The sequence below is a fragment of the Podarcis erhardii genome (genome assembly GCF_964252035.2).
Source record: "Podarcis erhardii genome assembly, chromosome: 9".
NCBI classification, from domain to species: domain Eukaryota; kingdom Metazoa; phylum Chordata; class Lepidosauria; order Squamata; family Lacertidae; genus Podarcis; species Podarcis erhardii.
In genome coordinates this window covers 1,724,263-1,751,028 of record NC_138512.1, presented here as the reverse complement: position 1 = coordinate 1,751,028, position 26,766 = coordinate 1,724,263, and the positions used below count along the sequence as shown (strand labels likewise).

General features: G+C 45.1%; 1 protein-coding gene across 3 annotated transcripts in view; it reads right to left on the bottom strand.

Moving 5' to 3' along the window:
• Window positions 1-10,956: 10,956 nt before the first annotated feature.
• The window catches only part of PEAK1 (pseudopodium enriched atypical kinase 1), an 80,968-nt gene continuing 65,158 nt past the window's right edge, over window positions 10,957-26,766 (bottom strand). For 2 of the 3 annotated variants that reach the window (XM_081876186.1, XM_081876189.1), the window contains exon 5: window positions 10,957-14,172. In XM_081876186.1, the coding sequence (XP_081732312.1) occupies window positions 13,042-14,172 (1,131 nt within the window). In that variant the 3' untranslated portion in view covers window positions 10,957-13,041. The remainder of the gene's footprint in view (window positions 14,173-26,766) is intronic. The other variant, XM_081876187.1, reaches the window with a different exon arrangement.

Here is a 26,766-nt window from a genome sequence, read left to right as displayed (position 1 = left end):
TCAAGTGAAATGCACGGATGCCTTCAATGCCCACATCTGTCTTGGCCCTAAGGTGCAGACAGGAAAGAAATAAAATGCAGAGGGGGTGGGGGTGGGTGGGCTCAACTTCTCTCTGCCCTTGCCTAGGATCAGGTTGAAAAAACTGACCTACAATTTCCCTCTCCCTATTGCCACTCTGATTTGCCCAATAATGGATTTTGCTTTTGCTTTCCCAAAGTCATCTGAGCAGAGGAGGATTTGTGTTCTAGGACGATACAATTTCCCCTCGCCTGCTTTGTTCTTGCAGCATCCATCAGATCAGAAATAAATGAATGAAGACTCTTCCCCCTGCTGGGAGAATTCTCTCTCGCTGGAGAGGGGATGAGGCATCAAGTTAGAGTAGCAAAGGAGAAAATCAGGTCACACGGTGCTGCAGTGCCAAGATTTCCCTCTTGCTTTGCTTACTGCTTTTTAAGGGCACTTGACTGAATTTGAAATGTCCCAAAGGGAATAATCCACTCTCTGCACTTTGCTGAATTATTCTTCAAGCACAAAGCAATATTTTTAAATGCAATTTTTATGCATGTTGGGAAGCAGCCAGATAGCTATAAGGAAAGAAGGGAGGCTGCGAGGAACCAATCTGCCTTGTTATGTAATTAACATCTATCACAAAGAGGAAACACACAAAACAGCCAAACAGGCCAGCCTGCCAAGCGCTCAAACAACCCAAACCCCTTAAATTTGGGCCTGCAAATTAATGAGGGTTTTTTGCTTTTAAAGGAGCAGGTTCTATCCTACATGGTTAAAACAAAACGAATGAAACCAAATCAGCATTTCCAAGTGAATGAGAAAGGGCTCTTCTCCAGCCATGCTAGCTAAATATCACCTCCCTGTCCAAAGGCAGTGTATCTCTGAATGCCAGTTGCTAGAGGGGGCAATATTTATTTATTTATTGTATTTATAAACTGCCCTGTACCCAGAGGTCTCAGTAATGGTTCCGGAAACAGGATGGTGGAGCTCAGCTGATCTGACGTGGCTAATGGCCAGGAAAAAATGGGAAGTGTAGTCCAGCCATGTCTAACTCCAAAATTTGGGACCCTCTGCAAACCTGTGTCAAAGTTTTGCAGGTTTTTTGCAGCAGTTTTGCAGCACCCCCCCCCCGTGTTTTGCGGTGCCCCACAAACCGAGTAATTGATACATCAACTCAGGGTTAGTACTTAACATTAACTACAAACCCATTTGGCAGTGAAAACCCCACATTTTGAAGCACCCTACCAACTGAGCAATCCTACTCAAACCTGAGGTGATAGCTATCACCCCCAAAATCCAACATTGTCTGCTTCACTCCAAACCAGTGCCAAAGTGCGGCAACAGTTTAGCAGCATTTTGCAGGGCCCCACCAACTGGGCAACTGCTGCCCAAACTGGGGTCATAGTTATCACCCCCAAACCCAAAGTTTTGCAGTGAAAATACTAACGTAGGTTTGAGTAGCAATTGCCCAGTTGTTGGGACATTGCAAAATGTGGGGGTTTTATTTTTATTTTTGCTGCAAAACACTGCTAAATTGTTGCCACACTTTGGCACTGGTTTGGAGTGAAGCAGACAACATTGGGTTCATAGTTAATTTAACTTCCATGGAGCATGATGTGGGCTGCAGCTGGACTTGGTGGACCCTTAGTCTGATCTCAGAGGGCTTGTCTTTCAGCTGCTCTTTGGGTGGGTTTTACAAAGGGGAGCCTGGCATGTTGCAACACACAGCCTTCTGAGCACCATGCTCTTATCATCATTACAAGATCCCTGCTCAGTCGTCTTTTATCACAATGGCACGTGATTTGGCACTTGTTTTATCCATCCTTTAGGGACTTTCCATTTCACATGTAGAAGAATGATTTTATTTTATTATTTTCAAGAAGCTTCTGATTTCCTTTTAAGTTCCCAGTAACAGTGCCAGCCTATGTCTGGGATATGGGTTGCTTTGTTAAAGATACTGTGTCTGATTTAATTAATTCATGCAACAATTTGATCTCCAATTTATTTCAATCCAAGCCTCAGGAATCAAATGATTCATAGTGAAAAGGAATCATATGGTGGCCAGACTTAATTTTCTGACTTCTTTGAGCAGGTATTATTGGATAATCTGATTACAGGCAACAGGAAGTTGACATTTAATTAAGGGGCATAGCCTTATTCAAAGGATGTGGGGAGGGGGAACACTCTGAGCTTAGCAAAGATGCAAAGCATCCCAGGAAGAGCCTGGGGCTTGTGGTACCAACAGGACAGGACTTTGGGGCAGAGACCCCGGGCCCCACCCAGCAGAGTGAGCCTGAAGGGTCTCCAGTGCAACCTGGTCTGCTTGTCACATTTCAAAATTTGGGGCCTGGAGGCAGATTTGGGAATCTAATAAACTGCCGTGGGTACTACAAAACAAGCATTTCAAAGAAGAAAATGCACACCCTCCAAAGCAGCAGGAAAACCAGCTATTCCCTCATACAAAAAAGCAGGCAATGCCCCCACCGCACCCCCTCAATTATTATTATGTTAAATCAACTGGGAGGGGCAGAAGGCCTTGGCTGGTGCCAAAAGTGCTTTCTGAGGGCACCCTGCCCACAGACACTGTCTTGGGAACCCCAGATGGAAATATTGACAGCTGATGGTTGGGGCAGGCTTATTTATTTAGTTAGTTGCATCCACCCCCCACTTTTGTCTCCAGAGAGCTCAAGGTGGCACCCATGGTTCTCTCCCTCCTCATTTAACCCCAACAACCCTGTGAGGTAGGTGAGGCTGAGGGGCAGGGGCTGGCCCAAGCTCACCCAAAGAGCTTCAAGGCTGAGTGGGGATTTGAACCCTGGTATGACACTCTAATCACTACACCCCACTGGCTCTGCCAGGGACATGCTGGTGAAACAGAACCCCGCAGGGAGTAGGATTGGCTCCTCACTCGTCTGCTGGAGGTGCTGGCAGCTGGACCCTGGGACTTCTGCAAGAGACACAGATGCTCTGCTGACCTCCTGCCTGACTTGAAGGATGCTAGCTGAGAAGAACAGAGGAACTACACTTTGTCATTACAAAAAATGGAAAGGGCTCTGCACCTACCCTGGACTCCGCAACATCCTGCCTCTGATCCATCCAAATGATAACCTGTCGTGTTGCTGGTCTGCCCCTCCCAGGACGACTTCAAGTCTGAGATGATTCCAACTCTACAATTCTGTGATTCTATGAATGGTGGAAGAAAAAAATAGCAGACAAAATCCCTCTACTGCTTGAGGAAAAGAACAAGCTAAAAGCCTTGGTGCTTAGAGATTCTCTTACCATGAAGCAGTGCATTCATTTTGTTAGAACTAATAAGGTCAGGCTCCCTCCTGCCATTGTTATTTATCCTCATGCAAAGATCCTGTCTTTTCTTAAAGTGTCCTCTAGATGGCAAGCTAATGATGCATTTGGAATGGAAGGTGATGATGTATTTATTTTTTTGGGAAAAAATACCCACAATGGGTACAATGCAAAACAGTTGGAGCCTGCAATCACCTTAAGCCTGTCTATGTTTGTGTTGGATTGTGGTCACGAGGACCTTCATCCTCTATGATGTGGAGAAAATGGATAGCATGTTTTCTCCCCCTCTCTCTTAATGCTAGAATTTGGGGCCACACATTCAAGTATCTGGTCAGCTGCAAGAGAGGATGCTGGACTCAATGGGCCACTTGCCTGATCAAGCTGGGCTCTTCTTGAGCTCCTTTCCAGAAAGGCAGGATAGAACTGTCATAACCTAAGCAGGAAATGTATATCTCAATTGCTGTGGACCACATTTCCTAAACAAAGCCTCTCTGTGTGGTGGCAGTATACCACTCCAAGCTGGTTCATGAGGCCAGCTGCATGGAAGGGGGGCTGTCTTCTTGTCTTGCCTGTGGCTGGCTCCCTACCAGAAAGAGGCTGCTGGACTACATGGACCTTTGGTCTCATCCAGGAAGGCTGCTCTTCAGGCCAGATGCACACAGATGCCTGGAACGCTGTCAGTTCCTAGAGAAATAGCACACCAGACCACGTCACAGATCAAATAAGTGTTGGTAGTCCATTTTTGGTCCTGTCACTAGTCAAAAAACATATGTTGCCTTCATTGAGAACTGACATGCCTCTTGCTCCATGAGTGGGGTTTTCCTCCCCTTGTGTGTGTAATTGAGTAAGCATCACTTCTAAAGAACCAGACCACCGTGGATCAAAAGTGGGCACAACCTATTTATGTCAGGAGGAAAAGAGATGTTGTTCTGTCTCGTGAACAGGAGATCCTGCACCCTTTCTTTTGATCTGCTTGGCTAGTTTCTCATTCAGCCCCTCTCATCACTTTTCAGTGCTGTTTTATAGTTTAGAGGCGCCAGCGACATCATCCGGAAGCAAAGGACTCAAATTTGGTGCGTTAGAATTTGGATGAGGACATGCATCTTCCACAATGCGTGTTCTAAAGCAAAATAGCATTTAGGCTTCTGCCAGCTAAGCTATCAGGTGGCTACTGCAACATCTTGTGGTACTGAGTTCCACATGCATGCGTGCATGTAGAATGCGTGCTCCGTAACCCTGGGAGACTCTCAGAGCAACTGACAAAAAATATTCTCATAAGAAGGGGTGCGGGGTGCGCTTCTCTTGCACTTGATCCAAAAGCTGCAGTGAGTACAGAATGCTGTAGCACACTTGCATAGAACAGCTGTGCCCAGAGTACCAGTTGCTGGAAGCCACAGGAGGAGGAGGAGGAGCGTGCTCCTGAGCTCAAACCCTGCTTACAGGTTTCCCAACGATGTTTGTGATGCATGTGCAGGCTCCAGGGAAGGCAGGTCTAATGTTGGGAGGGGTGTGTGCCCTTTTTCAATACAGGAGCAGAAAATACCTGAACAGAGCTAAACTGGTTTCTCCCTCTATGAAACTGGTGCCTCTCCTGTGAGTAACAAAGCTCGAGTGTTTGCCTGTTATTTCTCCTGCATGGAGTGCTCCGAGCATGACTGCCAGGCTGCATGATCCCACGCAGCAGCCCCCTGCATGGTGCCTGATAGTTTATTTTCTTAGCGTCATAGAATGATATAATTGTAGATTTGAAAGGGACTCCAAGGGTCATCTAGTCCATCCCCGCAATGCAGGAAGCTCAACTAAAACATTCATTTCCCCCAGGATGACAAGGAACCATTAATGAGTCCTCTTCGATCAGTCAACCAGCTACAAAGCCGCTTAACAGCTACCTTGTTCAACCCCAATTTCATCAAGTTACCTCATTTCCTATTTTATCTATGTTAACTGCCTTGAGTCCTAGAATGGGAAAATGGTGGGACATTAATAAATTTATAAGTAAGTGGTAGTAGTAATAATAATAATAATAATAATAATAATAATAATAATAATAATGCTTTTGTATGGTAGAAGTCATGAAGTGAGACTCACACTATCCCCCTGGACAGCAACCAAGGAATGCTGGACTCCTTCCCTACCCAAAGTGCCTCCACTAGCAAGTATTTCTCTTGGCTGCAGAAGGGGAAAGGGGAGGCTGCCTCTTCACCCCCCCACTCCCCCACTCTCCTGGGACCAAGGACAAGATGGCTCCTCTCCTCCCACAGTGTCAATGAAAGTCTGTGAAGTGTTGCACAAGAATTTTTCCCATCTGCCCATTACTTTCCCCTTGTTTTGTGTCTTTCAGACTGCATGCTATCACTTAAAGTGTTTTCATAGATAACAAGGGTGCATTATACGTCTCTGCTTTCCATTCATGGAGTCCTTTCTACAGGTCAGTTCCATCTGGTGTGAGATCTTCCGCAGGGGAGGCACCACAGATGTTGGCATCCAGAATGCAGTAGGGACACTGGCCTTAAAAGCTGCTATCCGTTTCTGCCAGGTATCCTCAAGAAAGATCCTTCCTTCCCCTAAGCTGCACCTGTTTGCATCTGTCACAAAAGAGCCACACTCAGGCCGCTTTATTGTCAGCAACACTCCCAGTAGGGGAAGAAGTGAAGGCGAGGGCACACCTGGATTCTCAGTGTAATAAAACTAGTTTATTTACACAGTAACATGTATGCCACAGAGTATACAGCAAAGTACCACAGCAAACCAGAGTGTTATTGCCCTCTGATCACAAAGGTAGTCTAGGAGTTATATCTATAAAAATGTGTAAATATAGATATGAAACAACGGATACAGCGATTCTGTGAACTCCAAACACAGATTACCCAGGAGAATGGAGTCTTTCAACAGAGAAGATTATTTCCCACCTGGAGGCATTTGCAAAGAAATACCACTGCCTTTGTGTAGAACTTTTTATTTTTTAAAAATTAGCTTTTTAATAAAAACATAGGGATTGTTCTTTAATATTTTACATGCTCTGCATAATTCAATTTAAAAGAAAATATCCCTCAGGGCAAAAGCTATAAAACTTTCTAAGCCTGAGCAAGTTCAGATTAACTACTTGTATCCTGAAAATGGTATTTTGAAGGGGAAAAAAGAATTTTTAAAATTCAAGCACATTGTGTGCATATAAGCTATGTATATAATATATAGACAGGGCACAGAAAAACAAAAGGGCAAAGTGGGTTGTTCTTGTAGTTAGTAAAATTCATTTATAAAAATATGGATAGATGCATTTCTTCCTTGTTAAAAAATATTTCAATCTTTTCTGAATTAAAGGGATAATCAAGGAGTTGGAAGCAAGGTATTGGTGGGAGTAAAGGGAAGCACTTCCATACAAGTGAGCGGGCAATTTTGTGAACTACCATCTGTTTTCCCCTCCCTTCTAGGCTCAGTTGTGTGCTTTGCAGCCAAGAGCTTTCCCACAAGAAATGGGAAGGTGTAGCAACTTCTGTAGAGGTTTTCTCGGGAGTTGAGTGCTTTCAATTGATCTCCCAAGTATAAAGGCTGCAGTTAAGGGGCGCCAAACCCACTGAAACCAATAGTTAGGTGCTGTTAACTCAGTGCAGGGCTGGCACTGTGCATCTAGGCCCTTTCTATTTTGTTGGCTGTCATTTTCAAATTACGCATTCCTCTCATCAGAATTCCAAAAACAGCTGGAAAGGGCTACTTTAGCAGTTGCAGCAATTTTACAGAGTGAATATTCTTCAATATGCCCTTTGTAAAATTGATTTGGATTGGATGAATAGCTTTCAAAATGCTTGTCATGATGATGGACCTAGGGCTGCATGTCTAAGCTTGTAAATGGCAACAAAACCCCACAGTGCAATTCTGCAGGGTCCTTCCTAGAGAGAGCCAGGGAGACTTTGCCTCTGCTGCAGTATTGTCACCAACTACCTGAGTATTCCCTGGGGTTTGTGAAGGGTGCTCCCTGTTTAAGTCCTAATACTATGAAGCAGCAAGAGTCAATAAAACCTCAGGAGCTGTATTTATTTGTGAACAAAAGATGAGCAGTTCAGTGCAGCACCAAAGACTTGCCACACAGCTAAGACTAAGGTTCCAAGTACTTCCAAGCTATGGAGGGATCCCACACCCAACCAGCACAGGGAGGGGTTTCTGTTACAAACCAAGCATGGAGGTCACACACAAGTGCAACTCTTTCCTTCCTGCCCCGATTAAATGACAACCATTCATTTATATGGAAGAAGGCGAAAGGCGTACTTGGGGACTGTGGCCTGGGTCACACCTCACGGTAAGTCAGAGAATGACTTGCAAACATGTGGCTCCTAGAGCGACGCTTGCACCCACTTGTTTCCCCCCTGGGGTCTTGAGTTCAATGAAAGTTTGGCTTAGTGCATTTTCCAAACTTGGAATCATGTGTTATCATCCTTCGCCACAAACTGTCACCACAGGGCAAACCTTGGCTACAGAGTGTGGTTTTAAGGCGAGACCTTAACCATAATCCTGGGCTTGGACAGCATACTAAACCAAACCTAGTTGGTAATGTTACAGGGGCCAGACTGGATCAAAGCTACATCGGAAGGCTGCCTGGTGTTCCTTAATCCATCTTATATGTTACCTCAGTTCTCTCTCCATGAAGAATCTCATTTATGGGGTACTTCCGATTCCTACTTTGGTGGTTTGGGATTCAATTAATGTACAAAACAGGAGAATACATATTCACGAAACAGGAACATTGAGCCCTTATCAGTGGAATGTGGGCACTCCCTCCCATTAGAGGTACATTGATCTCCCTCTCTGATGGCTTTCTGACACCTGCTAAAGACACCTGTTTTGTCTGGCTTTTGAGGACCAAATAGGTGGTTAGTCAGTTCCTGTTCACTTCACTTCTGCATTGAATAGACTTTGTAATTCAATTATTAACTAAATTTCTATACTGCCCTTCACCCAGGATTACAGGTAAAAAACAAAACAATACCAGCTCCAGTTTAATTAAATAATAATTAATAATTATATTGTTGGGTTTATGTTTAATTTACTGAAAATTTTGGTTGAAGGGTAGTATAAAATACAAGAACATAAAATGGTAACAACAAGTGAAAAGTTTGAGGGTGCTTTGATGGGTTCTGGATGTTCCCTAATAAAAACCTGTCCCAAAGGCAGAATTCCTCTTAACTTTATTGGATAGTTGACCAGATCCTATTCAAATAGTTGTAAAACAGAGTTCAAAAGGGAACAATGTATCACGGTGCTTCCTGGCTTGAATTTGCAGAAAGGAGAGAGGGAGTAAGTTGTAAACTTAGGTACTGTCCCATTTAGCTCCTGTTATACCAGTTCCCTTAGCAACATTTCTGTTTCTTTTCTAGCCAAATTCAACATGCAGGATGGTCCTGTAAGAAGTCTGCCACTTTCCCCTTTCTCGTTTTCCATGTGCTCCGAGTTCCACACTAACGGACAGGTTGGGTATAGTCTTCCTTGATATTACTAACTAATATTAGATTTTGTAACAAGAGTTGCAGGTGGTTTATGTGTACAATTTTGTTGCTGGAGTCTGAAAAAGATTGTCAGAGCAACAGGTTCTCCAATTCTACATTGTCTAAGCAGCTATTTCAAAAGGTTCTTTTTTAAATACCCTATACAAGTTGCAGATTTGAATAATATGCTTGACTTTTAGTTTGGTTTTTCAATAGTATCAAACGAGTCTGAATCCAAGCCACCAGATAGAGTTCCCTTCTGGTTGAATTGCCAACTAAGCTTTCTTAGACTCCACCCCCTTCAAAATATGGGCAATATTGTTTTTTTAAGCTGGTAAGTAGCAGTGGGCGATTCCCACTGCAAAATTCTCTCCCTGTTAGCTTTAATTCTGTGACAAGGCACTGTTGTTAGTGTAATTAATCATTGACTCAGGTTGCCATCCCAGAAGAGATTAATGACACCAAAAGCTCTGAGAAGTACACATTCAAATTCTTTTAACCCACAATTTAACCCACAATTAATTTCCCAGAACTTTTTTGTGGTTAGGTTTATTGTGCTAAAATAAGCCTGAGTGTCAACTTTCTAAATGTATATATATTTACAATAAGTAAATATATATATATATATATATATATATATAATATATAATATAATAATATATATATATATATATAATATATATATATATATATATATATATATATATATATATGTATATATATTTACAATAAGTAAATATATACATTTATGGTCAATATGGCTATTTTGAGAATCACAATCCTATGAATTGTGGTGAGCTCAACTCAAAAGGCTCTAAAATGCAAACCCTACAAATATGTGCCTGTGTATTTAAGGTTTCATTCTTGATGCTTGCAGAAGCAAATTGTGAGGGCAACAAGGGCTTTTGTTTAAATGCTGTGCTGTAACAATATTTTGTTGTAGTGTCTTGGTTTGAAATCTGCTTGGTTTGGGCCCAACTCTTAAATGGCAAATCCTCAACAAAACAATGAGACTTCGATAGGATGCTTGCAAGGGTAGCTCCAGGCACTACCAAGAATGGAAGTGCTTGCCTGGTTGTACCTCTCTCTCCCTCATGCACCCTCTCTTACACAGAATTCCTATTACCATCCTTCATTACCAAATTTACTCAGTGCTACAAAATAAGGAGACGGCAGTGAGTGTATACCCCATGCTCACCTAGAGTACACAATGCTAATACTGGTTGAAATCTGCTATCAAAATGCAAAATGAAATCACAAAGCTACTAAAAGACAAGATACAAAATTTTGGGATCTGCTGCATAAAACACACAAGGTCATGTAACATTCAATAGTCTACTCTGCACATCCACATGAAACTGACACAAAGCACGTATCTCTCTGCACAAAAGTAGAGCAGTGGTCTAAAGGAATGTGCCCTGCTGCAATGGTCAGTAGTCCATGTTCCACTAGGATGAGCATGCTGGTTAAGTGAGAACTTATGTGCACACAGATATCAGCTAGAAGCATATATAAAACTTGGGAAGGAGGTGTTCTCTATCTTTCCAGCACATAGCTGTGAGCAACGTGGACTCATACAGGCAAGCATTGTGTCAAGCAATCACACAATTACCTGTGTGATATAGGGCTGCATGGGATATTTGTGCAAGACTCTCCAAAGAATCTGGCCAGAGGTCTGTACCAAATGCCCCATTCAGGGGGCTTCATGGAGCAAAACCACCTCTTACATTCTGGGCTGCATTACATTACATTTGGCTCTTTGGCCTTCCAGGTGTCCTTTTGACTGTGCCTCCATGATCTGTGCTCATGATGAAATTGTGGTGGTTATGCAAAACCCCACTTTCAATACTGTTCGCAAACATTTTGTGGTCAGCACTGCTTCATTTCCAATCAGTGCATAGCCCGCAACCTCTTGCTGAAATCCTGTAACCTTTTACACCATGGATGTTCATGTTTATTTTTTGTCTGGCTTTTGTTGTGCTATCGTATAAGAGTGCTCTTCCAGGTGGCAATCATGCAATAACAGGGAATCATTGCAGAACAGCCATTAAAGTGGAATGAGGCGTGGACAGTGCAGAATAATTCTACCACTAATGCACTATTATTGTGTCAGTGACATGCTGCAGAATACACTTGCCATTCCCCTCACACCACCCAGTCTGGAGGGGCCTTTTGTGTGCCAGGACAGCTGCCTGCCTACAAATTTTGCACTTTTATTTTAAAGGAATACAGGACACATTCACACACTTCTTAGCTTTGTCTGGTCTTTTTCTGATAATCAATAAGTACTGAAGCAAGAAGATTCAAAGCATTTAAAGAGGCCACCACATATTTTATGCTGGGGTCAGATTTTCATGAACTACAGGGTTGGCATCAGTGAGAAATCCACACCCTGCTCCAAGACCACAGAGCTGACTTTGCTGACATAATTTCTGCAGGTCTGCTTTTCAGTTTCTGGTCCAAACATGCAAGAACTGTTCAAAGTGGCTATTTGTCTCTAAGGCTGAAGTAAACAGGTTAGTCACAGTTTAACAATAAAGAAAGGAAACATCAATCTGGAGAAAGATGACACATAAGTTTGTGCATCTATGTGCCATGAAAAGGAAAGGGGGAAGATCTAACATATGGTTAAGTCTGTTAAGCAACGTAAACACTAACACAGCTTTCTCATATAATACATCAAAAAATTGCACATATATCCATAGGAGGAGCAGCAGCATGGGCTCAACACAAGAGCTGTCCACATTTCAAAAACCACCCCCAACTGTGGGAATTAAATACTGGGCTGCAGTTCCATCAGTTCAGAGCTACTCAAACAAGTCCAACCAATACTGAGCAGAGAGATCAGGCGCAGCAGGACTGTACTGTAATGGATCCACAGGAAAAGGCCAGTGTGTCAGGGAAGGAGCGCAAACATTTCTACAGGCCACTGGACTTAGTAGGCAGCAATTCCCTCTGAGCCAATGATGCTTAAACAGCTAAAATGTCCAAAAACTAGATACTGACAGCAATTGTATAGCCAGATTCTACATAAACTAAAACTGCTAAACGTAACTGTTTTGTGATAGCTGCACAACATCTTTTGCCCCCAAGAGAACCACACCTGTAGAAAACTCATCTCTATTTACATAGCTTATTTGTTACATAAAGATGAGCTCTGAGCAACTTTAATACCCTGCTTCCTTGTTGCTTTGCAAAGAAGACATGGAAGCCTGGCATTTTTACCCTTGGTTTTGGGGTAAAACACCAGCCAGATAGCAGAAGGGGAATAGCTGCTCCTATTTGCTTCAAACCGTCCCTTTGCTCTTGGCATTGCTCTGTTAACATTATAATTAACAGACCATCAATAATCTCTAGCAGAACTACTGTGTCAAATGTGCTGGCAAAAAGAGAAAAACACATCTGCTGCTGCTATTGGAAATATTCTAGATTGATACATCAGAGTTAAGAAGACAAAGGCACGAAAAAGCAACACACAAGAAGGGTAAACTTGCCCCTGGATCTCTGTGGGGTGAGGGAAAGCAATGCAGGCAAGAAATCTGAATGGGAAGATGACCTGTAAGGAGAAGGGATGAGCCCATCTTTCCTGCCACACTTCCACTCAAAATTACTAGGTTGTGTTTTTATTTTTTTAAAACACACCACAAATATTGGGGTTTTCCATGTAATGTGTCCTTTGACCCCAGTAAGAATAAAAGAAACAAGGAAACTTGTTCAGTCTGCAGCTGACTGTAAGTCACTCAGTGGCCGCCTGTTGTGGTCCAGGGTTGTCTCATGGGGAAGGAACAATCAAATAAAAGACTGCAGCTGCAGGAAGTATGACTGATATGGCCAAGTCACCCCTGAGATGGGGCCAGAATGACAAAGGCATGGAGCAGAGGCCATGTCTTTGTGAAGAGTGGTGTGCATTCTGGTGGCTCATTCACAGCTGACTCAATTCCGTTTGCAGTTATTACTGGATGCTGCCATTTGCAGCACTCACTCCACACTCTTACACCTCCAAACAGCAAAGTAATAAATAGTGGTTTCCTTAATAAATTTACACACCTCCTTGTCCAAACAAACCACCAGCTAAACTAGGCTTCAGACCTCTCCCTGGCACCTACAACAGGAAACAGAGCTTCCTGGCAAGATCAGTTTGCTCACTATTGGTGACCTTGAGTTCTAGGTTATAATTTTAAAACTTGCACACATAGATGAGGCTGGGGATGAAGAGAGGGTTGTGGTGCATCCAAGTGAAAGCAGCGGCTACAAACTAATGTTGCTGCATGATTTTCACTATGCGGCTGAGGGAGTCTGTAGTGGCAAAAGCCAGATACTGGCAACAAAGCCAGTCTTCAAGGCTGACTTTGCATTCCCTGTCCAAAGACTTCTCTGCAAACTTGATCATCATCAGCGTCCGTTTGATGTCCAGCCAGTTTTGGAGCACAGTATCTCTTTGTGCTGGTCTGGAAGAGGCATTGAGAGTCTGAAACAAATCATCCCGGGGCCCCCACAGCAAACACTGAAGGACTCCCTTGGCCTCAGATATAAGTATTCTCTCCGATGGATTAGGGTTTAGCAGGCAGTTAGCAAGCTGCTGAAGCCCCAGGGAATAAAGGGAACGACAAGGGATACTGGGCAGGTCAGCACAAGTATACTCTTTTTCCTTCAGCTCTGGATTTTCATCAAAGGGATTGCGCAGGTGTAACATTTCATAGATGAGGATGCCGGTTTGGAACTCATCACATTTCTTATACTGTGTTGCTGTGATGATCTCTGGGGCAAGGCGGGACTGGTCTCTTAGGACTTCAGGGTCCACCAGATGGCTCTTTTGTTTTGCTTGAGAGAAATTGCTCACGATAAGCCTGGCAGGGCAAGCAGCACTGGGAGAGGGCTCCACGCTCTCATTGTTCAGAAGGCTTCTCCCTGCCCTATAGTCCACCAGCAAAAGGTTCTCCAAACGCAGATCACAATGAGTGATGTGATACGGTTTCAGGTGTTCTAGACCAGAACACAACTGTAAGAGGAGGAGGCATACCTGCCTTTCATACAAGTCTGGGCTGCTGGCATGGCAGTCTGAAGACTCCAGCACAAAATCTGCCACAGTTAGGTAGGGAACTTCTCGAGTGATGACTACAACTCTGCTGCGCTGCTTGCTTGTGGCTCCTGGCAGATTTGAGCTGTCTTTCTGTGAAATGTCCACGGTGTTCTTCTGCTTGTCATCTTCCTGCTCTTCCTCATCCTCTTCTGGTGAATGGAGATCTTCCCATGGAAGCAGGCGAACAGGCACATCAGCTAGGAAATGGCCACAGTCCTGCTGGATGTTGAAGTGGATGGCCAAGCTCTGGCGGATGGCCAGGCTGTGGTAATACTGTTGTGATTCTTTAGCTTTGCTCTTGCAGATCTGAAGGGATGAAAGGAAAATAGATCACTTATCACCCTTGACTACACCCTCCCATTCCAGATACAGAGCAAGGGGAAGAGCATGCCTGGAATAGCTCACATTCTGATCGCAGAAAACTCATTTTGTAATCTGGAATGTTACTATTCCCCCTTACAATGCAATTTTATGAGTTTTATATTTGCTTGTTGTCATTCACAGGGACTCTAGGAATGGCCTGACCACTCAAAATGAAGGGTTTTAGAATTGTTTTTTAGAAAGTTTTGCATTATATTGCTGAAATGTGTTTATGTAGTTCAATCCCTTTTCTGTAGTGTGATGTGCCCAGCCTAAAAATGACTGAAAACAATTTAGTCAGCACAAAGTCATCATGCAAAGATGAAAAATTATAATTAGTTCAGTGGAACAACTGATGTATTATTAATATACAAGTGTTTGAAAACCAAAATTGGATGCCAAAAGCAAAGCCTTTTCTCTCAAATGCTGCTTATGGTTTGAGCTGATTTTCAGATGGAAATATAAGCAGACTATAAACAGATCTAGTCTATTAGCGACTATTCTTCAGAGTAAGAAATGTGGTGACAGCAGAACTACTATATTATTTGCATATGTGGGACTTCCCTTGGAAGTTAGTACAGAATGCTGCAGCATGACTGCTGGAGGGACTGAGGCCTTGTCTGCATATCACACCTGTGCTCAGAGACTAGCTCCACACAGGTAACTTCTGAACCGTGAAGAAGTCCTTGTTAGAATCCCATCAATGTTTATAACCTTTTCCCTGTTCCCCATAAAAACATACAAAGAAATCAAATTATCTATAACAAGATGGAAGACAGACTGAATCTGAATCCAAATTCCCATTTCAAGTCTGCATTCAAGACGGAGTCTGGTTCTGCTTTCAATCTAAGAAGCAAGATATAAGAAATAGTGTGCTTTCAGTGCAAAATCAAATGAGGAACGGCTAAGGGAGCTGGGCATGTTTAGCCTGGAGAAGAGGAGGTTAAGGGGTGATATGATAGCCATGTTCAAATATATAAAAGGATGTCACATAGAAGAGGGAGAAAGGTTGTTTTCTGCTGCTCCAGAGAAGCGGACACGGAGCAATGGTTCCAAACTACAAGAAAAAAGATTCCACCTAAACATTAGGAAGAACTTCCTGACAGTAAGAGCTGTTTGACAGTGGAATTTGCTGCCAAGGAGTGTGGTGGAGTCTCCTTCTTTGGAGGTCTTTAAGCAGAGGCTTGACGACCATATGTCAGGAGTGCTCTGATGGTGTTTCCTGCTTGGCAGGGGGTTGGACTCGATGGCCCTTGTGGTCTCTTCCAACTCTATGATTCTATGATTCTAAGATGGGGTGCAGCCGAGGACATGCATTATTACAGACTCCACCCATGCTTTGCTCCGGCTCTGCCTGCAGCCAACACGCCCCTCTCCGCCCCACAACAGATCATCCCCAAGGGAAAGTGGGCCCCTGGCATCGCATGTGGTGCTACCCAAAGCTGATCCTCAGAAGTTCCCCAAAACATGCAGCTGCCTGTCCAATCTGTCCAGGACTGCTGCTTTTGTGGTTCCTGACTCCTATCAGGTGCAACCTGCGTCTGTAAAAGCAAAGAGTTGGCCTGAAAAAACCACCCTAGCTCTGTTTCAGCTCTAAAGACCAAACCTCTTGTTATGTACTGAAGTTCTCACCCTGGGCCAGCAGGGGGATACTGTATATAGTTATGCAAATGAAGGATCAAAAGTGATGTTCAGTGATTGGATAGTTTTAGAAAGCTGCTACAGTTATGTTGTTCAGGAGCTCTATATAAAGCAGGCTGACTGAGCTCTTCAGTTCAGTTTTGTTCCAGCTTACAAATAAAGAGCTGCTTTGGAAGAATCGCTGTGTCGTCTGATATGTTCGCCCACAACATAACACTGGCGTTGAAGGTGGGATCGATCGATGGACATCAGAGCACAGCCAGATGCAGCCACCCTCTGAACTGAGCTGAATCACTGAGCTGAATCACTGAGCGAAATCACTGAACAGAACCAATTCAGAGCTGACTGTTCTGGCTAGAGCACAGTGTTCCATCCATTGCCCTCCACGCCGGCATCGGAATCATGGCTTCACTTGTGCCTCTACCGCCGTTTGCGCCAGCCTCTGAATCATGGGACTCCTACCTCGCTCGGTTTGACTGCTACCTCCAAGCCAACGAGCTGACAGAAGTATCAAAGGAGCGGAAGCGGGGCCTGTTCCTCAGCCTCTGTGGGCCTGAGGTGTTTGAGACGGCCCGAGCATTGGTTGCGCCTGAAGCAGTCCGGGCAACACCATGGGACATGATCCAAGAGAAGCTCCGCAACCACTATGCACCAAAGCCGTTGAAGATTGCTGCCTGCCATGCGTTCTACCACCGGAACCAGGCAGAGGGGGAGTCAATCAACAACTACACCACCGCCCTCCAACAGGCTGCAATGCACTGTGTGTTCCGAGACTTAGACGATGCCCTGATGGATCGAATCATCTGTGGGGTCCGGGACATCCGTCTGCAACGGCGTCTCCTCGCTACGCCAGACCTCATGCTGCAGAAAGCCATTGAGGAGGCCGTGGCCTCGGAAGCTGTCGAACGCTCCGCCCAGGAGATCCGCAAGGCCAGCAGCCCGCGTCTTGCTAGAAAGCCAGTTCCAGTGCATCATGAAGAGGCCAGCAGTGATGAGGCATCCTCCAGTGAAGACGATGACGTGCACCAGACAAAGTGGGAGTGCAGGAAGTTCCAAAAGAAGTCCAAGGGCCAATCGGAATGTGCCGGCTGCGGAGGCAACCATTCCCGTGCCAAGTGTCGATTCAGAGATGCCATCTGTCGGAAGTGTTCTAGAAGGGGCCACATCGCTAAGGTCTGCCAATCGGCTCCGGCTGACACCCCCCCTTCACCGACTCGCAAGTCCAAGTCTTCACTCCAGTTCGCCAAGGAAAGCTGTTTCGCTCTCACCAACTGCTGCTGCCCGTCTGGAACCACGATTGGCCAAACCGATTCGTCTACACGACGCAAGCTGAACGTCACGGTGCTCATTGAAGGAGCTCCATGTGACATGGAGATCGACACTGGGTCTGCCCTGTCCATCGTGTCTTGGAGCACCATCAAAAGACTGGTACCCAGAGTGTCCAAAAGGCAACTTGACTCTCACCGTATACACCTGAGAGACTACCAGGGAAACGGCATTCCCATGGTAGGCATTGGCCGGTTCCGGATCACCTTCAATGATTTTTTGGGTGTGCTCCGACTGGTGGTGGTCAAAGTTCAGCGGCCAAGCCTCCTAGGGCTAGACTGGTTTGATGCCCTCTGCCTGGAAGTCACCGGCATCAACTGCATCTCTAACGCAGAGACTGAGGGTCTGGTCAAAGACTTTGCCGAGGTTTTTTTATAAATATTTATTGAAAAAGTTTTTTTTTTTTTAATTACAATACAAATAAAGAAACAAAATAACACATATCATAACATATTTTCTTAACTTCTTTGGACTCCCTCGCATCTCCCGCTCCTGCATTCCTAGTTTATAAATATCTAACCAGCAAATTATCACCTTATTTCCATTCTTGTTATCTAATTTTCCAATGTTGTATCTCTGATTTTAGATATCATTTATTCAAACTTTAAAAATTTAAATTTAGCCTAATAATTATCCAAAATTTGTCTTTTCTTAGATTTAACTTATCTTCATATTTCACTTCATCTAGCTTAATGGTGCCAGGTTGTTTATAATCTAGCATCCTTCTTAACATTCATACAATTTACAATGTTTCTGTAGGTAGGTCTTGAATTTCCTCCAGTCTTCTTCTACCGTCTCCTCTCCCAGGTCTCGAATTCTGCCGGTCATCTCGGCCAGTTCCATATAGTCTATCAGTTGCATCTGCCATTCTTCCAGTGTGGGTAAATCTTGGGTTTTCCAGTGCTTGGCGACGAGTATCCTTGCTGCTGTTGTTGCATACATAAAAAATGTTCGGTCCTTCTTTAACACCCTCTGGCCGACAATACCCAGAAGGAAGGCCTCTGGTTTCTTAGGAAAGGTATACTTAAATACCTTTTTCAGCTCATTATATATCATTTCCCAGAAAGCCTTCACTCTAGGGCAAGTCCACCAGAGGTGAAAGAACGTTCCTTCATTTTCTTTACATTTCCAGCATTTGTTATCAGACAAATGGTATATTTTTGCAAGTTTGACTGGGGTCATGTACCATCTATATATCATTTTCATAACATTTTCTTTCAAAGCATTACATGCAGTGAAATTCAGCCCAATGGTCCACAACCTTTCCCAGTCCTCAAACATGATATTATACCCAATGTCCTGTGCCCACTTTATCATAGCCGATACTTTGCCGAGGTTTTTGACGGCACTTTGGGGCAATATACAGGTACGACCATCTCCTTTAGCCTTGATCCACAAGTCGCCCCCATCAAGCTAAAGCCACGCCGGGTTCCCTTTGCTCTCAAGGCTAAGGTGGATGAACAACTGGACAAGCTGATCGCCCAAGGAGTTTTGGTGCCGGTTGACCACGCCAAGTGGGAAACCCCCATCGTCACGCCTGTCAAGCCAGACGGGTCGGTGAGAATCTGCGCTGACTACAAGTGCACGATCAACAAGGCACTTCAGCAGCACGCTTATCTGGTTCCTGTTGTCCAACACCTGCTGCATTCCCTGGGTGAGGGTAAGGTCTTTGCTAAGCTGGACCTTGCCCAAGCCTATCAACAACTGCCTGTCAATGATGCCACTGCTCAAGCCCAGACGATCGTCACCCACCGAGGGGCATTCCGTTGCAGCTGTTTGCAGTTCGGGGTGAGTGTGGCTCCTGGCATCTTCCAAAGCCTTATGGAGCATCTCCTGCAAGGGCTTCCGGGCGTGGTACCATATTTTGATGATGTCTTGGTGTCCGCAGACTCACACCAGCAGTTGTTCGAGCGCCTCCACGCCGTGCTGACCAGGTTCCAGGAGGCCGGGCTCAAGGTAAAGAGGGAGAAGTGCCAGATCGCTGTTCCACAGGTGGAGTTCCTGGGTTATCTTATCGACGCCTCCGGCCTTCACCCGACCACATCCAAGATCCGCGCTATCCAGCAGTCCCCCATCCCAAAAAACAAGACGGAGTTGCAGGCATTCCTGGGACTACTGAACTTTTATAACATGTTCCTGCCCCACAAAGCCACGGTGGCTGAGCCTCTTCACGACTCCTCAGCACAAAGACACCTTGGTCCTGGGGTCATCGGGAGACGGCGGCCTTCAACACGGTCAAGGCTCTCCTTTCATCGGACAGTGTGCTGGTACAGTACAGTGAAGCCAGGCCGCTGGTCCTTGCCTGCGACGCCTCACCTTTTGGCATTGGCGCTGTCCTTAGTCACCATTTTCCAGATGGAAGAGAAGCACCGCTCGTCTACTTTTCCAGGACGCTATCTCTGACTGAACGGAATTACAGCCAGCTCGACAAGGAGGGGCACTGGCACTTGTGGCTGGAGTGAAGAGGTTCCATGAATACCTCTACGGTAGGACTTTTGACCTCATCACCAACCACAAGCCACTCCTGGGCCTCCTTGCCAGTGATCGTCCAACTCCTCCGGTTCTGTAGCCGAGCACGCTGCAATGGACTGTTTTCCTGGCAGCCTACCACTACCAGCTCGTCCATCGCCCGGGGAAATCAATGGGCCATGCCGATGCCCTCAGCCGTTGCCCTCTTCCAGCATTTGTGGAAGACCCGGCTCCTGCTTCATCGCTCCTCCTGATTGAGGATCTTCTGGCAGCGTCTGTATCAGCTGCCACTGTGGCCTCTGCATCTGCCCAGGATCGCACCATGAGCTGTGTGCTCAACTGGGTGTGGAGGGGGTGGCCACAAGGGCCTTTTGCACCGGAGTTACAGCCCTTCGCAACCAGGCAACACGAACTCTCGGCTCATCACAGCTGTCTGCTGTGGGGAGACCACGTCGTGATTCCCCAAAGACTCCGTCAATGTGTCCTTGAGGCTCTGCATGTTGGCCACCCGGGAATCATCAAAATGAAGGTGTTGGCTCAGTGTTACGTCTGGTGGCCTAACATGGACGATGCCATCACTGCCTGGGTTTCCGCCTGTCAAGCATGCCAAGAATTGAGGCCTGCGCCACCGGCAGCTAAGGGACACACCTGGGAGATGCCCAAGACACCCTGGTTGAGGGTGCACATTGATCTGGCCAGCCCCTTTCATGGCCGGACCTTTATGGTAGTGGTGGACGCCTATTCCAAATGGCTGGAGGTGGCCCTGATGCCCTCCACCACTACCGAGGCCGTCATCCATGTGCTGCAAGGCCTCTTTGCGATGCATGGGTGTCCTGATGTCCTTGTCTCCAACAACGGACCACAGTTCACGTCAGGCACTTTTGAGCGGTACCTTTTGGGACTGGGCATCCGCCATGCCCTAACAGCACCATCCATCCAGCAACGGGCAAGCAGAGAGAATGATGCGCTCAGCAAAAGAGGCACTGGCGCGCCTGGATGGGGGAGACTGGCACGAGCGGGTCGCCGAATACTTGTTCGTGCAACACATCACCCCTCATGCGGCCACAGGGCGGAGTCCTGCCAAACTGCTTATGGGCCGCCGCCTCAGGTCCCCGATCGACCGGCTGCACCCAGACTTTGCCGTGGCCGAACCCCCAGGCTGTGCCAACGCGCCACGGTCATTTGTTCCCGGAAACCAGGTCTTTGCCCGGAACTTTGTGGGGGACATTCCTTGGGTGCCAGCCACAGTAGTGGGAGTCACTGGACCTCGCTCGTACCAGGTGGCACTCGAAGACGGACGCTTGTGGCGACGGCACATAGACCAGCTTAGGCGCAGGGTTGGGGACTTGGACACTACCGAGGTGCCCCCAACTGCGCTCGTGGCTCCGGAACAGACACTTACAGATGGCGAGGCTCCACCTACACCTCTCTCGCAAACTGCGGGCGTGGAGCCGAACCAAGCCGCTTCAGAGGGTCTGCTGGGCTTCCCACAGGCTCAGACCACTGCCGTGCCTGACATTCCGCCAACTCCACTTGCGGAGGTTCCACCCACAGCAGCGGATCCAGGGGACTTGGTTTCAACGCCACCTAGGGTCGCACCACAGCCTCAGCAAGAATTGTGTGGCCCCCCGGACTTGGCTACCAGTCCCCGGCGGTCTGGCAGAGTTTCCAAGCGCCCAACTTATTTAAGGGACTATGTTGTTGGACATGTATCACTGTTGGTCTAAGTATGTGAAATGTAACCGATATGCTTTTGTGCCTAATTGAACGTGTAGTGCTGTATATAAAGAAACCATTACGATTGTAACTAACGCCTTATCTTGGTGGGGAGGGGTGTTATGTACTGAAGTTCTCACCCTGGGCCAGCAGGGGGATACCGTAGATAGTTATGCAAATGAAGGATCGAAAGTGATGTTTAGTGATTAGATAGTTTTAGAAAGTTGCTACAGTTACGTTGTTCTGGAGCTCTATATAAGCAGGCTGACTGAGCTCTTCAGTTCAGTTCTGTTCCAGCTTACAAATAAAGAGCGGCTTTGGAAGAATCGCTGTGTCGTCTGATATGTTCACCCACAACTTAACACTTCTCAACCAGAGAAAGAGGAGCTTTGCACTGAAGAGGCAAAAATGGAATGCTCCATTAAAATAAAAAAGATTCTAGTCCTCATGGTTCTGAACAGAAGGCTGATTTCAATAGGAAGCTATCTTATGTAGACCAGTATAAGATAAAAACATGCAAATAAAATAAAGCACATAAAACTTGAAGAGGAAAGGGATAAAAGCTAATAGTAAAAGTGATTATAACTCACATAAACCTAAAACAAAAACAAAAGACAAGCAGTTAAAAGTGACCATAAGGGAGGGAATGTGAAGCAGCACAGGTCTTGCATCATGGGCCTCCAGTTTAGGCTGGTTTGTGCCACAAACCATCCTTTGATGGATGTCCATCATGGCAGCGCAAAATCTCGCAACTGAGTATGTGACATCTGGCTTTGGGATGTCTTCTGTTGAGTCTTTCTAGCTCAGTATTATCTACACTGACTGGAAGTGGCTCTCTAGGGTTTCAGGAAGGGGGCAATTCCCAGCCCTACATGGAGATGGAACCCGGAACCTTCCGCATGCCAAGCTGGTGTTCCACCACTGAGCTATGACCCTTGTCAAAATAGTTGTGTTCCATTATTGGAAGGAGAGAAAACACCCAATACTACAGCAGCAGTAAAGGATGTCTGTTTATCTGATATTTTGATCATTTTAATGGATTGTATCCAGTGTTACTCAAACTCACAGTAGACCATTGAAATGAACAGGGTGGTAGCCAAGTAAGTTCCACTCAAAGTAAGCCATGCATCCATTCATTTCAATGGGTCTGCCCCAAGCATGGCTCAACTTGGATGCAAATTCATGGTTCAGCTCTGAGTAACAACTTAGTTGGATTCAGCCCATTATATTTACTGTTTTTATTGCTTTTAAAAATTGAACATGCACACTGCTTAGAAATTTATTATTATTATTATTATTAAGCAGTATGTCAATCTTGTTGAATAAAAATAAGTAAATATTAGCTCCTGCTCCAAAGCAAACACACAATTGAGCTCAAAGGACACAAAAAGTCAAATATTTGCAGGTTCAGAGCAGTGAGATTTTGATACTGCAACCTGCTTTTTATTTTAATGGGATGGACACCCATGAGAGGTGGTGGACTCTCCTTCCTTGGAGGTTTTTAAGCAGAGTTTGGCTGGCCATCTGTCATGGATGCTTTAGCTGAGATTCCTGCATTGGAAGGGGTTGGATTAGATCAGTGTTTCCCAACCTTGGGTCTCCAGCTGTTTGAGGACTACAATTCCCATCATTCCTGACCACTGGTGTTGCTAGCTAGGGATGATGGGAGTTGTAGTCCAAAAACAGCTGGCGACCCAAGGTTGGGAAACACTGGATTAGATGATCCCCAGGGTCCCTTCCAACTCCAAGATTCTATGATTCTACGATATGCTGTTTGGCTCCTTCTTGAGCCAAGGCAAACTATCCGGGTAAAATCTCTCATTCAGAAGTTAACTGTCTATATAATCCTTCAAAGCACAGGTGCAGAAGTGGTAAAATTGGTTGCCTATATTCTCTCTGTATCTGAAAATAGGGCACCATTAATTGAAACAGCTACTGTTTAGTTATTCTTACATCCATAGGGAATTTCTGTCATCATAATTGATAAACTGAGGTGCAAAACGGGTTGTCAGAGGATGGACTGTCTGGGTAATAAAGGAAACATCTTACAGCACCCCTATCTTTTGTATTCCAACTCCCCCTCATCATTATAGGATGCAGATTATCATGATGGGGTGAGCACAGGTCTGTGTTATGTATAACACAGCAGTGTAGGTTTTTTATAACAACAAATTTTATTATGCAAGTCAGAAGCTTTATGAGAAAAGGTTGCTGACTTTGAGAGTACAGTGGGACCTCTGGTTATGAACTTAATTCGTTCTGGAGGTCCGTTCTTATCCTGAAGCTGTTCTTAACATGAGGCACCATTAGTGAAAGTGCGTCTCCAGCTGCATGCGTGCCTCTGGCGCGTAATTTCTGCTTGCATCCCAAAGCAAAGTTCGCATCCGGGAGCAACTGCTTCCAGGTTAGCACAGCTTGTAACCTGACACTTGCACAACCAGAAGTGTTTGTATCCAGAGGTACCACTGTAGTACAGTGGAACCTTGGGTTGCAAACATGATCCGTGCAGGAGGCACGTTTGCAACCCGCAGCGTTGCAACCCACAGCGCCGTGTCTGCACACACGCAGGTCGCGATTTGGCGCTTCTGCACATGCACAAAGCGTGATTGAGCGCTTCTGCACATGTGCAAGCACCGAACCTGGAAGTAACCCATTCTGATGCTTCCGGATTTAGCACGGTGCACAACCCGAAAACGCGTAACCTGAAGCGTCTGTAACATGAGGTACCACTGTATTTTAAAGTTTCACATTGTCTTACAATGTATTACAGTAATTCCTGTGCTTTTGTTGCTGAAAGGAGCTAGGATGTGAGCAATTATAGTTAATCTATACCACCCTACAACTTGACCTACTTAGCAAAAAGAGGGTAAGATGCTGTGGAGCTTTATTTCTGCCATACCTGAGAAAAGCTTTGTTATTGTACTTAATCAGAATAAATGGCACACTCACGAACAAGTCTGGGTGTATTTTGACAGGACATCAATGTGTAATATTTAGGCATGGTTTTAAAACTAATCCATGGTTCATTTTATTTCTACAAAATAATCATGGTAAGTTAAATAAAAATCATACTATCAGTTTCTCAAGGAAATCAATTAAACTTGTGCTTATCAAGATGAAATGAGAACCATGCCTCCAATTAGTTGAGCTGGGCTCCATGCCATAGAAATAACTCAATAAGGCTGCACCTGCTGAATATGCGGCCTATAGGGCATAATTTCTTTATCTTAATGGGATCCTTTGTACATGTTTTGTCACTTGTGAATATTTTTAAATCTAGTAGGCAGCCCTGTGTTATGGGTTCACAGCAAGATTGGGTAATTTTTGACCTCAATGAAATGGACAATTTAAATATCTGTTTTCAATACAAGTACATTGAATGTGATTTTATATTACAGTTGTATGTAATAGAATCTACAGAATAAAATTAACACTTGAGCTAAACTAAAGATCTGTGTTAAACAGATCTTATTCCCTTTATAAAGTTTATGACAAACCCAATTAACATCTTGTAAAACAGCACTTGGCATGGAACCAAGTATTATGGAACATTTATATGGTATAGTCCTTTCTGTATGACTGGCAACTGCTGAACCTTACAGGGTGGTGGTTGGCTTGAACAGAGACTTGGGGCTCAACTACACGTCTGCTTGTCCCATGCTTTTAGGCGTGCGTCTGAGAGGTTCATCTTTGGTCCCAGGAAAACCTGCTGTATACTGCTGAATTAGAACAAAGGTAAATGGGTTTTCTGTGGATTGGTGCTTGTTCTGAATCAACAGTAAACTACAGATTTTCCTGGGGAAAGCGGTGAAACAAAAGAAAAACCTCTTGAGCCCATGCCTAGAAATCACGGGACAAATGGAAGTGTGGATGAGCCCACAGATAAGAAATTGTATTGGGTCATATGACCTTGCATCTCCCTTGGCACCAATGGTCATCTTAGGCTGCTGCCCAGTTCAGAGCATTTTGGTGCACTAGTCTTTGGTATATTGATATCTTACCCCCACCCCACCCCTGGTACACCGGCAAACATTTGGTAGATGACTTCAAGAATCATAGAGTTGGAAGAGACCACAAGGGCCATCGAGTCCAACCCCCTGCCAAGCAGGAAACACCATCAGAGCACTCCTGACATATGGTTGTCAAGCCTCTGCTTAAAGACCTCCAAAGAAGGAGACTCCACCACACTCCTTGGCAGCAAATTCCACTGTCGAACAGCTCTTACTGTCAGGAAGTTCTTCCTAATGTTTAGGTGGAATCTTTTTTCTTGTAGTTTGGAACCATTGCTCCGTGTCCGCTTCTCTGGAGCAGCAGAAAACAACCTTTCTCCCTCCTCTATGTGACATCCTTTTATATATTTGAACATGGCTATCATATCACCCCTTAACCTCCTCTTCTCCAGGCTAAACATGCCCAGCTCCCTTAGCCGTTCCTCATAAGGCATCGTTTCCAGGCCTTTGACCATTTTGGTTGCCCTCCTCTGGACACGTTCCAGTTTGTCAGTGTCCTTCTTGAACTGTGGTGCCCAGAACTGGACACAGTACTCTAGGTGAGGTCTGACCAGAGCAGAATACAGTGGCACTATTACTTCCCTTGATCTAGATGCTATACTCCTATTGATGCAGCCCAGAATTGCATTGGCTTTTTTAGCTGCCGCCTCACACTGTTGGCTCATGTCAAATTTGTGGTCAACCAAAGACTCCTAGATCCTTTTCACATGTACTGCTCTCAAGCCAGGTGTCACCCATCTTGTATTTGTGCCTCTCATTTTTTTTGCCCAAGTGCAATACTTTACATTTCTCCCTATTAAAATTCATCTTGTTTGTTTTGGCCCAGTTCTCTAATCTGTCAAGGTCGTTTTGAAGTGTGATCCTGTCCTCTGGGGTGTTAGCCACCCCTCCCAGTTTGGTGTCATCTGCAAATTTGATCAGGATGCCCTTGAGTCCATCATCCAAGTCATTGATAAAGATGTTGAATAAGACCGGGCCCAAGACAGAACCCTGTGGCACCCCACTAGTCACTCTTCTCCAGGATGAAGAGGAACCATTGATGAGCACCCTTTGGGTTCGGTCAGTCAGCCAGTTACAAATCCACAAGAGATCTAGCTCACACTGTAATCTGGAGACAAACTCCACAGCTAATGCCTTGTTTCTAAACTTCTGTTTCTGGCAAAGGCTGTTGAGCAGGAGTACAATTTCTCAATTTGGTTTGGTTTTGAATTCCTGTCAGTCTAGATTTTAGCTTGGGCATAGTACTGAAACCATGGTTGCAGCTTTGTTTGACAGTTATCTTTCAAAGAACAAAGGGTGCCTTTGAAAAGCACTGTCAAAGTCACCTCCATTGGTGAGATCTGCATAATTATTTTGGACAATACTCTTCAACATGTCA